Source organism: Rattus rattus, chromosome 4, assembly GCF_011064425.1.
Source record: "Rattus rattus isolate New Zealand chromosome 4, Rrattus_CSIRO_v1, whole genome shotgun sequence".
Classification (NCBI taxonomy): domain Eukaryota; kingdom Metazoa; phylum Chordata; class Mammalia; order Rodentia; family Muridae; genus Rattus; species Rattus rattus.
In genome coordinates, this window is record NC_046157.1 from 155544822 (window position 1) to 155558954 (window position 14133).

Genomic DNA, 14133 nt, shown 5'->3' on the forward strand with positions numbered 1-14133 from the left:
AAAGAGCTTCCTGAAATTAACATGTAATAAGCCCTGAAGAGAGACCCAAATCTAAGAATTTTGTCAACAAAGAAAATGAACGATCTTTGGGGGAAAAAATTAACTTATAGGACATACTTATTTTTGATACAGGAACGGTAGGAAGTAGTAGTTATCATCTACTAAAGTGAAAAAAATGTACTCAAGTAAAACGGTATGTTGTCACTTAATCCTGATACATAGTGAGGATTGCCGCAGATTGAATGACAAAAGGGAGCATGTCATCTTTCGAATATCTGCATGGTCCACGTTTTTAAGTATGGTTTTGACACAGGATCTCACTATATAATCCATACTGGCCTTGAATTTGTTATATAGCCAGGCTGGTTTCAAACTCAAGATTCTCCTGACTTAACCTCTTGAACGCTGGGGTGCCATGACACACCCACTTTTTCAAGAATGTGAATTTAACACACAGAGACCTTCACTCCAGAGTTGGAAGAGACACCAAGGGTAAAAATGGGTGGTAATCACTATTACTTTGAAACGTCTGAATGGGAACCAGACATATCTACAGAAAACCATGAACAAATGTAAAGTACGAATGAGAAATAGAATACTATTTAATGAAGGCGTATGCAGCACCATGTCCAGGTACTATTGCACGCTTGATAAATACCAACCCAATCTCACAAGCCAAGGATTGCTAATCTCACAACCTACGATTGCTAATCTCATTTCCTACATAGGCGTTGAGAGATCAAATCGCTTACCCAATGGAACTGTGAGAGGAGGCAGCTGGCACCAGTGGTCACACTTGTCCTTCTTTTGATATACTGCCAGGTGTCTAGGCCACAACTCCTGGAGAAAATAATTCCCAGAAGCAGAGAACTCAGCAAACATGATAGTCAGAGGAGCCTCCGTGACTAGGCTTTGTGAGTGGGGTTCAGAAAAGCTCTTGGGTCCACGGCGTTCTGAGGCTCCCATTCCTACTGGCAGTTGGTGGCCACTGGAGGAGAGTGTTCGAGTTTACTCTGAACAAAGGCAACTTGGGGAGGAAAGGGCTTACTCTGCTTACGATTCCAGTTCACGATCCATGATAGCGGGAAGTTAGGGTAGGAACTCAAGAAGAGTCCGAAGCAGAAAACATGGAGGAATGGTGGTTACCGGCTCTTCTCCAGCTTCCATAACCCAGGCCCACCTGTCTGTGGTTGGTGTCACCCACAGTAGGCTGAGTCCTCCTGCCTCAGACATAATCTCTGACAGACATAGCCGTAGACCAGCCTGATCAAGGCAGCTCCTCAGTTAAGGTTCCCCCTTCTCAGGTGCTCTAGTTGTATCAAATTGACAACGCCAGACAGAGGGCCAGTTAGGTTTTCTTCCCCCAATGGTGTGGCCCATGACAGCTTGCCCATAACCTAGGGTATGGAACCACACACCCATGCATGTATGGGCGGGACTAATTAGACTCAAGGGATTGCTTTAAAAGGAAGAAAGGGAGGAAAAAGAAGAGGAAATTGGGAAAGAGCTATGCAGGGAGGGGTGTATCCAGGAGGAGTTGAAGAGAGGGATAAGGGATAATGTCTAAATATATTGTATTCATTCTTGAAATTAAGAAATAATGAAGTGTTAGAAAGAACTGAACCTCCTTATACTGTATACATTTCTCCAGCCACATGCAATGCGTGTGCTCAATGCCAATTTTTTAATGTCTGTGGGTTAGGCATTTTATTATGTCCTGAATACACATGTATCGCTTACTGGTCACAGTGAAACTTAACAGTTTGGTAGGGAGAAGAAACATTAGTGGGACCTAAACACTGTTTCAATCCAGGCAGTAAATGTCAGGTTTTATGGGCCATATGAGGTCTCTATTGTATATTTTTCTTTGGCTTTCTTTGTTTTCATAACCCTCTAAGGATTTATATAGGTACACTGTTACTTTTTTTTTTTTTTTAACAAATCAGCCTTTGCTCTAGAGCCTTATAAACTTAAGCCAGGGCCTGTGAGATGGTTCTGTGGATGAAATAAAAGTGCTTGCCGTGTAAACCTAATGACCTCACTTCATTCTTCAGTTTACATGAAGGCAGATAAGCCCCACTAAGTACATACATGAATGAATGGATGAAATCAAGCTATACATGGCCTGCAGGCCAGAGCAAATGCGTGCGCTGAACAGTATACACGCTTAGATGCTGGCAAATGGAAAATCAAGGGTGAAGAACAATCTTTCACCAACCCTTTCTCTGCATGGGCTGTTGTCTGGAGATCCCGTCTCGTCCTATGCTTTCTTCATCCAATTGGCCACCTATCTGCAAAGCTGAGCCACAAAACAATCTCTCTTCCAAAAATCCCCCTCGTGTCTCCTAGTGTGCCCGACTGTATTACAGAACTTACCTCACTGGGTGGCAATTGCTGCTTGACTGTCTCCTTAATTAAGCACGGAAGAGTTGGGGAAGGGGAACGTGACTCATTTTTGTTTCCAGAGCACAACACCAGACCTGTCTGTTAATTAGACACTTAATCCATATGTAAATAGGTGCATGAACAGGAGAAGGCAAAAACCCAGGACAGACTTCGGAATGTTCCGTGTAGTCGGGCAAGTTTGTAATTGATTGCTCGTAAAGGAGCATCCGTGGGTTTAAACTAGCAGGAGGATAAATCAATCAAAGTCAAGTTCTAGGGATAAGAGACTTGGGTGTTAGTGGACTCTCTTTCTTTTCTTTTTTTTTTTAAGATTTATTTATTTTATGTATGAGTACAGTGTTGCTGTCCTCAGACACACCAGAAGAGGGCATCAGATCTCATTACAGATGGTTGTGAGCCACCATGTGATTGCTGGGATTTGAACTCAGGACCTCTGGAAGAGGAGTCAGCGCTCTTAACCACTGAGCCATCTCTCCAGCCCATTAGGGAGCTATGCAAGACTACTTTGAAATCCCGGCACTGTTGCTGATCGACAGTGTGAGTCTAGACAGGGTCTTTGACTTAGCCAATGCCCGATAAATCTTAAGAAATGGACTGAGCGTAGAATTGTTTATATAAGAATAGTGTCATACACTGCTTTACTCCAAAGAAATGAAGAGATATTTAGGCTGCTAGATCTTAAAATATTGTGTGCTTGTTTGCAGTAGTCTCAGGGACTGAGCCCAGTGCTTCACACATGCTAGGGAAGAGATCTACCACTGAACAACCGTGCAACCTTTCAAATGTTGCTTGAGTGCACCTCATGACGAGAGTTGCCTGATTCGAGCCACATCCTGTGCTAATGGTTTCTAGACTTCAGTTCATTCAATTCCTCTAACAAAGACAGAAGCCTACACCTCTCCATGCTCATGATAAATACGCGACACTGTACTTTGGCAATAACTCGTCAGTTTAGACCAGTGTATGAATGAGTATGATGAGCTTTCAGTTTGTTTCCGGCTGACACTCATGGCGACATGAACTTTAGACATACACTCTACCACAGAGCCTTATCCCCAGCTTCCTAATGTCTGCTCTTTACCTTTAGGGTTTGTAGGAAATCCAGGTGAAAAGGGAAACAGAGGCAATCCAGGGTTATCAGGTCCCAAAGGCCTCGAGGGATTGCCTGGGCTACCAGGACCTCCAGGTATGGCTAACTCTCCCCGAGAAACTTCATGCTCTAAGCTTTCCTACACTTAAATGTAATAAAGCTCACTGCTAGCTTCTTTAGGTCAAACAAAAAATCCGCCTGGAAAATGTTCCAGGAGGAATTTGTTCTAAATTAAGCCAAAGTAAATGTGTTCAGTAGCTGGCATCGACCGACTGGAAAACATCCTACCCGAGATTCTGTTTTTATATTCGAACGTTTTCTTTTTAACATGTCAGAGATAAAAAAAATTAATGCTCTATTCATTTTTGCTTTTGTGTCTTCCTTTGGGAAACAAGTTATTGGGTTTGCAAAGCAGTTTTAAGCTGTAGTCTCTTATCCCGGCCACCTCAATAGCAAAATAACTTACAGGGCAATTAACCTTCAGGCTGCTGACCACTCTGCTGCAGTACAGCCAGTCAGAGGAGCCACTCTTGTCTGCTGATGTTGGTCTGAGGGTGGCTTTGAACAGGCCTAGTAATAGGACTTTCACCTTACACAGTTTTCCACATCCTAAGACCCCAGTCCTATGGTGAACCCTAGCTGATGGCAAAAGAAGTTAACCCTTAACCAGCTAAACTAGGAGTTCTGCACTTATCTACCCGTGCGAGCAGAAGAGATGTGTTGAGCACATAAACCCAGGAACTGGTCATGTGACTCTGTTTCTTCTCAAGGCCGTAGAGGAGATACGGGGAGCAGTGGGGATCCTGGAAGACCAGGACCACAAGGCATGCCAGGAAACATGGGGAACATAGGAGTGCCAGGTAATGCTATCATCCTGTATTATGAGCCAGCAAGCTCACAAGTCAGAACTGTAGATTTTCTGTGGTTTCCTTTCTTTCTTTCTCTCTCTCTCTTTCTTTCTTTCTTTCTTTCTTTCTTTCTTTCTTTCTCTCTTTCTTTCTTTCTTTTTCTTTCTTCCTTCCTTCCTTCCTTTCTTATTTAATAGAAAGTTTATGCCAACCAGCTTCGCTTTTAGACAAAGGTTCTGTGTGGAACCAAAACACGGGTGGTAACAAGATGTTGTTTAACAACCACACGTTATATAGCCCAATATTTATGATTCTGAAAAGCCATCTTCTTGGAGAATGATTCATACCAGCATCAAGATGGGATACCTCCAGATCCCTCCTCCTCTTCTCTTACCTGATATCTGTCCTCACTGCAGGCCCTAAAGGGAGAAAAGGAACTTCAGGATTTCCCGGTGTAGCTGGAAGACCAGGCCTGCCAGGGATCCCTGGTCCCCAGGGAGATAAGGGGGAGCCAGGTTATTCAGAAGGTGCAAGCCCAGGACCACCAGGACCGAAGGTATACAGACCACTGACACAGTTACATTTCGGCAGAGGTGGGGAACCTTACGATATCAACAAAGACCAGACTCAGTCCAGGAAGAAAAAAAAAGAGACATTTCTATCCATTCAGGCAGCTCTGGTTTTGCGGTTTGGCGGTGGTGTTGGTGTTGTTTATTTGCTTGTTTGTTTGTTTGTTTTAAACACATTCCTAATTGTTTTCACAGTCGAGTCTATTTCATGTTCTCAATTTGGAAAAATCTATCTCAGCCACCAAGAAATGTCTCTGTCCCTGCCACTTAAGTGTGCTCGCATAGAGGGCGGTTGGTGACAGGCCCCCAAAACTGACAGGACAGGGTTTCTTTCCTCCAGATATAAAGTTTTTTTGTTCTCGCTGTTTCTCACCCGGAGATTTTGCATTCCATATGCAAAACCCTTTGTCTCGTTAAGATGAAATAAAGGGCATGACTAGAACAGCTCTTTAACATCATAAACAAGTAAACAACTCTTCAGTTGTCTGTATGTCTCCTTGTGTCAGAAGATTGAGAAATGTTTTCCCTTCATTACGCAGAATGTTTTTACCTTGTGGTAGTGTTCTTCCTCAGAACCTGTGCTCCCTCAGACTGAGGTTAGCAATCAAAACTCTTTACAGGTGTGGCAACCATGGGACCTTTCAGTGGCCTTGGCTCCTCTTCTAGGTTCATTTCCTACAAACCTTTTTTTCTGCACATACCCTAAGAGTCAGAGGTGTGCAAGTATAGAGTCGTTAACGGACTTATGATGTATGCAGTATTCTGCCTACACATATACCTGCATAACAGAAGAGGGTACCAGATCTCTCTATAGATGGTTGTGAGCCACCATGCTGGGATTTGAACTCAGGACCTTTGGAAGAACAGTCAGTGCTCTTAACCACTGAGCCATCTCTCCAGCCCCAGGGATTGGATTCTTATTCAGTCCATTACCAGCTCTGTCTAGAGTCAGGTTTTCACAGGTGACAACCACATGAAGTGTTTAGAGCTCTGCATTGGCCACAGGCCCATTTCTCTCAGGTTAGGAAGTCCTGGTACGAGAATAGTATATTCCAATCAGCCTTGATGGAAATGGTGTAAGTCACCATCAGCCATGCACGATCTGAATTATCATTAATCTGAGATACAGATGAGATGAATAGTAAAGCAGCCAAATTGGTTTAAACATGTGATTGGTAGACATGGTTTGTTTGTTTGTTTGCTTTGGTTTTGGTTTTTGGTTTTGCTTTTTTTTTTTTTTTTTTTTTGTTTTGTTTTTTTGTTTTTGTTTTTTTTTTAAGCGTTGTAGCTACAGAACACTTATCTGTTTAGCCTGCTTCTTATTCCCTGTTACTCACCACAATGTTTGTGATTGATAACTCTCTCCCGGCTGGACTCTGAAGTTCATGAAAACTGTGTGCATCATGTATGGGTTTCCATTCTGTCTTCACATAGACCCAGTGCTGTCCGGGATCCCATCTTGGCTAAATGTCCTGCTCTTGTTCTCTTAAAACCCTTTCAGTGTCTGCATTTCCATCTGCACTGGGCCTCACAAAGCACGAGGCTAATCTACTCCTCACACATTTCATGGTGCTGGCCCGTAGCAAATACACAGCAGGGATTGATAAGTCAATAAGAAGTTGTTTTTGTTTCGTTTCGTTTTTTACTTAATCCTAACTACATATCCTGCTTATATGAGAACTTTAAAGGTGTTTGACTGAATTTAAGGGTGATCCAGGATTGCCAGGTGACAAAGGGAAGAAAGGAGAGAGAGGACTACCTGGGCCACCCGGACATTCGGGGCCTGCTGGACCTGACGGAGCCCCTGGGAGTCCTGGGAGTCCTGGCCACCCAGGTCAGTGTAAGAGTAACTTTTATTTGCCTGATGTAATTGTCACCTCCAAAGGCTTACTGCTTCTGTCTGCTAACCCACGCCTACTCCTGGAAGCTTCTAGACTCTGTACAATGTAGACTCTGTACAATGTATCTAGGCCTAGAATGTTTTCAACCTCTGAGAACTGCTTCGCTGAATCAGCTCACCGGTCCCTAGTTCTTTGTGATCTCTGACTGGCTGGTTTGACTCAGCTGTTCCGCCTCAAAGCTTCTGACTCCTCTACAAGCTGTCTCCCCTCTTGGCCTCTGACTTTTTTTTTGCTCTGCATGTCCTCAAACGAACTTTAACAATCTGTTCTCAAAGGTGGCAGCAGTGTGTAGGATGACCCTTACATTTTAGAATCACCTTTGTAAACAGAAAGCTACAATTCCCAGTGTGTGCGCAACGGTTGTTTTGATTCAGCTTTGAAGTTCAAATTCTAGAGCACTAAAAACTGGTGACTTAGTTAGGAAGGCCTCATTTTACCGCTCAGCAGACTGAAATCTAAACACCGGCTCTTGTAATCAAGACGTCTGAAGTTCTGCCTCAACAAATTCAGCCTAGAGGCCTGAAACAGTTCTAGTCAAATCTTAGGTTCGAATGATATAGCCAGGCTTCGAGCAAAAGCACAGACTGGGTGACATAACAGATGCTTGTTTTCTCACAGTGTGGAAACCAGAACTCTGAGACCAAAGTTCTGGTAAGCCTGGCTCCTGTGAGACCTCTGGCTTGGCTAGAGCCTTTTCTTCCTGTCTCCCCTTGTGTTTGCATCCAGATCTCGTACAAAGGTGCCATTAGTGTTGGCTTAGAGTCCTTGCTTTCATTTAACTTTAAAAAGAAATTTCAATACAGTTTTTAGCTGTGTGTATGTTTTTATTTATTGCATGGGCATTTGGTGTGTGGTATGCATGTGGAGGTCAGGGAACAACGTGCAAGGACTTGTGGGAATCAGTGCACTCCTTCTATCAGGTGGGTCCTGGGGATCAAATTCAGGTTGTCAGGCTTGGCTGCAAGCACCACTCCCCACTTAGCCACCTTACCATCCCCAATTTTTGACAACCACATTGCTAAACACAATGGCTTTCTGAAGCACTGGGGGTTAGGACTTTAGTCTATAAATTTATGACAAACATAATTCCACCTGTAGTGCTATTTTAAATCTTTTTCTTTCCTGGCATATTTCTGATCTGGATCTTGCTATCCATGTTAGGTTATAACAAGTGTTCATTTTGTTTTATTAAAAACAATTGCTTGACTGGAGATGAAGCTCAGTAGTGTAGCATTGCTTCATATACACAAGGTCCTAGGTTCAATTCCCAGCCCTGGCAGGAGGAGGGAAAGGTAGAAAAAATGTATTTTTTTTAAAGATTTATTTATTTATTTTATGTATATGAATACACTGTAGCTGTCTTCAGACACACCAGAAGAGGGCATTGGATCCCATTACAGATGGCTGTGAGCCACCATGTAGTTGCTGGGAATTGAACTCAGGACCTCTGGAAGAGGAGTCAGTGCTCTTAACCACTGAGCCATCTCTCCAGCCCTGAAAAAATTGAATTTAATAAATCTAAAAAACAAAAACAAAAAAAAAAACTTTGCTAAACTATTAGGTTTCAGCTGCAGGCTTACATCAATATAATTTAAGTGGGAGATTCGATAGATTTGCAGTTAGCTCCTGATTTTAGCAGTTACTCAGACATTGCGCAATTTGTAAAGGGATGGAACTTAGGGTGTCAGGTTTGGCTGCAAGCACCTTTACCCACTGAGCCATCTTGTTGGCCCTAATTGTTAAAAACCACCTTGCTAAATACAATGGCATTCTTAGCAGCTGTGCGTTAGAACGTCAACAGAGGAAGGAAATCCCACCTGTGTGGTTCCAGGAGAAATGTTTTTCAGAAGAGATGCGTGAGGTGATCTGTTGGGGATTTCCCTAAGGGGCAGCCTGAGCAGGGCTGACAGGAGCTGACTGTTCAGTGGATGATGTAACTACTTACGCTTTGCTGTTCTTTTCTCTCCTCTCTCTGGATCTTCAGGAAGACCAGGACCTGATGGTGATTCCGGTCTTAAAGGACAGAAAGGTTTTCCCGGCCCTCCAGGAAGCACTGGCCCTCCAGGTTTCAGTTTAAAACTTATTTTACCCCCTCTATGTGGAGAAAACACACTTTCTAAACCACTGTTCTATCCCTTGCAGAATAGTGGGGTTGATAACACTACCTAATGGAAGTGTCTGCCTGTATAAAATACTACGGTCATCGTAGGATAGTATTAATCTAGGCATAGGTTTTTGGGGTTTGGAGAAGGATTTGTTTGTTTGTTTTTGTTTGTTTACTATGAATGCAGTTACACATAACTACAGTTCTGAAAAATCAGTACCTTTGAGCACTTTCCACCTATCTCCCTGGTATTCAGTAGGTCATCAGAAGGGGGCCCTGTCTTTGAGTGGCATGGTTTGTTTCTGTTTATTTCAGGCCCTCCAGGACTCCCAGGACTTCCTGGACCAATGGGTATGAGAGGCGACCAAGGACGAGATGGAATTCCTGGTCCTCCTGGAGAAAAAGGAGAAACAGGTGCAGCCTGTCCTTCATCTGCATATACATATGAATGAGTCATATATATGTATGTGTGTGTATGCATCTATATACATATGCTTATACTATATATTATATATTAATTATATATGATATATTGTTTATGTATTATGTTTATGTTTTGTGTATTTATGTACTATATATCATATATCATATAATATGTAGAGTATATATAAGTATATATATTTATAATCTATGTTATGTATAATTTAATATATTAATATATAATTATAAAATTTTATATATGATATACAATTATGTAGAATATATTATATAATATGATTATAAATAAATTAAATTTATTTATAGCATATAAATTTATAAAATATAAAACATAAATATATTATATAAATAATAAATTATAAATAAATATTACACATTATATAAACATATTATATTTGTATTTTATTGTGTATGTATATGTTATTATACTTGTACATATTATAGTTTATAATATATTATCATAGAGTATAATTATCGTAAGGTATATGTAATTATATGCAATTATTATATATAATACATATAAATATACAATAATTACATGTAGAATTAAGTATATGTAATATATAGTATTGTACATATGTGTATGGATTCATCCATGCCATAGTCATTTTGTGGAAGTCAAGAGGATGGTCTACAGGGGTTGATTTTCCCCTTTACCCCACATGGGTCCTGGGGACTGAGTTCAGGTCATTAGTCAGAGAGGTCTGAGCCTTTATTTACAGGCCTGCCTCCCTGACCCTTGCCTTTAATATTTGTTCTACCCACGGATTTAGTAGCATTTAATTCCACGAGGCTCTAGTAAGTCTTCACTGACAGAACGGATGGTCTCTGACACGTCCTCTGCATGCATCAATCATGTTTGCTTCACAGGTAGGATGAAATGAGGTTAATCAAATGTTAATACATCAAAATTACCTCTTCTAGGCTTGCTGGGGGCCCATCCAGGCCAAAAAGGGAGCCCTGGTGTACCAGGTAGGCATTTCTTCTTCCCTGACCTTAAACGCACATTTCCAAGAGCAGAATCTACTTCTCTTGATTTGATTTGTCAAACAATGTAACTTGGCAAGTGAAAGATGTCCCAGTGATAATACTAAATACAGTCTTAACAGTCAATTAAAGCTATCACCACAATAAAGGACATGTTTCCAAAGCTGTGGAAACATGCTATCGGATTTTCTTCTATGCAAGCTTTTAGATATTTATATGTATTTGTTGTTGCTGCTGTTGTTAGCTGGGTTATGGCAATGACTTGACTTGTGCAAGAATACAGGTGGCGGTGGCTTCCCTGGGACACTCGTTCCTGCCGTTGAGGTATGGGCTAGTTCCATTTCCCACTTTGATTCCAGCCCTTATGGTTCGTGTTCTTGTTTGTCCATGGCTTTCCTGAACCTCTATCAACCTCGGAGACACCACAACTTATCCAACATATTCCTCCAAGTCTATGGGTGTTTCTTGGCCGGCCACAGGTGTACCTTTCTCAAGCCAGTGCCATAGGAGAAGCAGAGTCTTTGAACACTTTTCCTTTCTGTAGAGGAAGAAAGCAAGAGAAACAGCAGATTGTTTGCACCCTTCCGCGATCTTTATTATCTTGTCACCCTATGAATAGGAGTGTTTCGAGATAGTAATTATGCTTTTTCATAACCAATGGTGCCATGACCCCACAGAAGATGAGTAGATGTTGGAACTGATCCTCGCTGGAGCTGGAGTGTAAAGCAGGCAGGAGCTGCTGCTCTTTCCCGTCATTTCTTAATGACTTGATTGTACTTTGGGTCAGTCTCAGTGTTTGCACACTGAGCCTTCCATACCCTACGAACATGGAGCCTTTCCCTATCCTGGTGTCTAGTTGTAGAACGACATACAAAAGAAAAGCTTCAGTTCATGTCATTAGGCTAAGCTCAAAACTCACTGGAAGGGAAATGCTGTGTCTGCATTACTCTGCATTTGACTGCAAATAAAATTTCAAAGGAAAAAGTCGTACCTTAGACCAAAATCAACAACAACATCAAAAGCTTTAAAAAAAAAATCAAATAGTCCAGTTATGGAAGTGATCGCACACCTCAATGCCCCTGCGATAACATACCATGAAGCGTTCATCAAAACTTGGAAGATATGGATTGGTTTGATTAGTTTATTCTCCCAGATCCTTAAGAGAACTCAGAGAACAAAGAATGAAATTTTAACAAAAATGTAATATAAAACCCAGGACAGGAGTACATGAGGTCATTGCTGGACAAAGACAGCACTACAGAGGCAGGCACTTCCTTTAACAACAGGAATTACAGGCACTACAAGACCAAGGAACGTGAAGACACCGAGGACAATACCAGAACATTCGACAGTTTCCCTTTCTCACTCTAGGTCTTTACTCCCTACCTGACAGAGACCCTGCCCACAACATTCCTTCAGGCAGCAGCCTCACTCTCCCCTCTCCTATACGCACACCATTTACTCTCACAAATAACGCAGGTTGGGGGCCGGAAGGGCAGAGAGTTGGCTCAGAGATCAAGAGCTCTTGTTGCTCTTGCAGAGGTCCGGCATGCAGATGCATGTGGCATACAACCACATCGAACTCCAGTCCCAGGGGATTTAGTGCTCTCTTCCAGCTTCTCTGGGTACCAGGCACGCACACGGAACACAAGACACACTCACACTTATAAAAAAAAATCCATAAGTCATTTTTTAATTAAAAAATCATAGAGATGGGAAGAGGAGAGGAGATTGTTTCCAATCAATACTACAGTTTTCATCCAGGAATTTCAAAGCACAGTTTATTGAAGGTCCTCTGAGATAACAAATGATACCTGGTAAGCTGTGACATTTGGGGTCTTCTTTCAGACCTATTGCCATGCTTATCCCCCCTCCCCTCAGTCTCACAGCCGTGGGAAAGATTCAGCCAGGAGACTGAGCAGGATTGCAGCTACCTCTGCGTCTAACTGGGTACCAAGTTCCAAGCCCACATCACGACCCTGAAGTTCAGCTTCTCTCTACTCTATTGAATTATCTGTAAATAAATAATGCCGCTATAAAGTCCACCAAGTAGTAACTGGGACTTACATATGCACCACACTTTAGATCTTATAGCGTGCCCTTTGTCTATAGCTTAGCTGAACAGCTGAGCTGTGACAGGGATCTCTTTACTTTTAAAATAAGAAAATGAACGACTGGAGAGATGGCTCTGTGGTATGAAGTGTACACTATCTGTAACATCAAGACTAGGAAAGCTCGGGGTTGGGGATTTAACTCAATGGTAGAGCACTTGCCTAGCAAGCGCAAGGCCCAGGGTTCGATCCCCAGCTCCGGAAAAAAAAAAGACTAGGAAAGCTGAGATGTGCAGATACCTGGAATTTAATAATCAGCCATCCCAGGCAAATCGATGATCTCTACGTTCTCTGAGTGAGCATTTTTCAATAAATAAGACACAGGAGAATACCTACACACACACACACACACACACACACACACACACACACACACACACCAAGTAAAATCAGACAACAGATGTGTAAAATGTAGTGATTCTGCCTAGATCAAACACCTACTCAGAGGAAGACCTATAGATCTGTATTTTTGTTCTCCAACCAATTTTTTTAGAAAATGCATTATGAATCTTAGCATTTCCAAAGAAAGTGCCGACATTGCAGGAGCTAATCACAAACTGTACGCCCAGCTGAGCTTCCTTCCTTGCAGGTGTCAAAGGAGACAGGGGAGTTCCAGGCTTGTCTGGCCTTCCTGGCAGGAAGGGGACCATGGGGGATGTTGGACCTCAAGGACCCCCAGGCACCACTGGACTCCCAGGTCCACCAGGTCTGCCTGGGACCATTGTCCCTGGCCCGAAAGGAAACAGAGGTCTCCCCGGCTTAAGAGGAAATCCAGGTAGAGCGCTTCCTTTCACAAGTTGGACTGGAAGTGGCATCTGAGATCAGATGTGTTCTTTCTGTCGTTACCTCCTGGCTTCTTGTGCTGTCCCCACTCTTCTTCACTCCTTTCATATCCCCAGCTGTCATACACAGTGAGTTAGTGTGGAGTGGCAGGACAGCAGCCCGGGTGGGTAAAAGATTAGTACATTCAATTAAGAATTCTAAAGGCAGACCTCTATGGTTGAACACGTGGGCTATGCATCAGGCTAGATGTTTCCCCACAGACTCTGCTCAGGGAGATGTGGGTCCTTTCTACTCCCCCACCCCCACCCCTGTGTTTCCCTGGCATGCTCTCCCTTCGACATCACCATGAGCCTGCCTCCCAGCAGCAAAGAAAAGAGCATTTGGGGCAATAACAAGGGGTGGAGCTTTTGTTCCATTAAAAAAAAAAAATCTGTGACAGAACTCTCGAGAATCCCTTCCTGGCAACTCTGATGGACTCTTTGTGAACCCAGGTGAGCCAGGACCCCCTGGACCTCCAGGACCCGTCGGAGAAGGCATAAAGGGTGACAAAGGATTTATGGGCCTCCCTGGCCCCAGAGGTCTGCCTGGAATGGTAGGGGACACGGGTCCACCAGGTCACCCGGTAAGTGTGGAATGTTACTAACACAGTTCTGCCTTGCTTGCTGCCGTTAGGCCGCAGTCGTAGTGTATATGTTGGCACTGGTCACACTTGCTCTCTGCCGTGAACTGCACGGTAACTCTGGAGAACTGACAGCTGTGTGGGAGCAGCTGCAGCTGGATGCAGCACACATCCACTCCTTGTGATACATCGGTGTACTGATGGGACACACCTAAGGTCCCACAGAGAAAATCAAAGAAGCTTAAGGGCTGTGAAGATTTCACCTCTACAATGCCTC

The 14133-nt window shown here is 42.9% G+C and overlaps 1 protein-coding gene across 1 annotated transcript in view; it reads left to right on the forward strand.

Moving 5' to 3' along the window:
- Nucleotides 1-14133, forward strand: part of Col4a3 (collagen type IV alpha 3 chain) — a 127903-nt gene that overhangs the window by 94464 nt on the left and 19306 nt on the right. Inside the window, exons 35-43 of the mRNA XM_032901461.1 lie at nt 3494-3592; nt 4267-4356; nt 4761-4900; nt 6621-6747; nt 8799-8879; nt 9234-9332; nt 10281-10328; nt 13044-13229; nt 13729-13859. Of these exons, the coding sequence (XP_032757352.1) occupies nt 3494-3592; nt 4267-4356; nt 4761-4900; nt 6621-6747; nt 8799-8879; nt 9234-9332; nt 10281-10328; nt 13044-13229; nt 13729-13859 (1001 nt within the window). The remainder of the gene's footprint in view (nt 1-3493; nt 3593-4266; nt 4357-4760; nt 4901-6620; nt 6748-8798; nt 8880-9233; nt 9333-10280; nt 10329-13043; nt 13230-13728; nt 13860-14133) is intronic.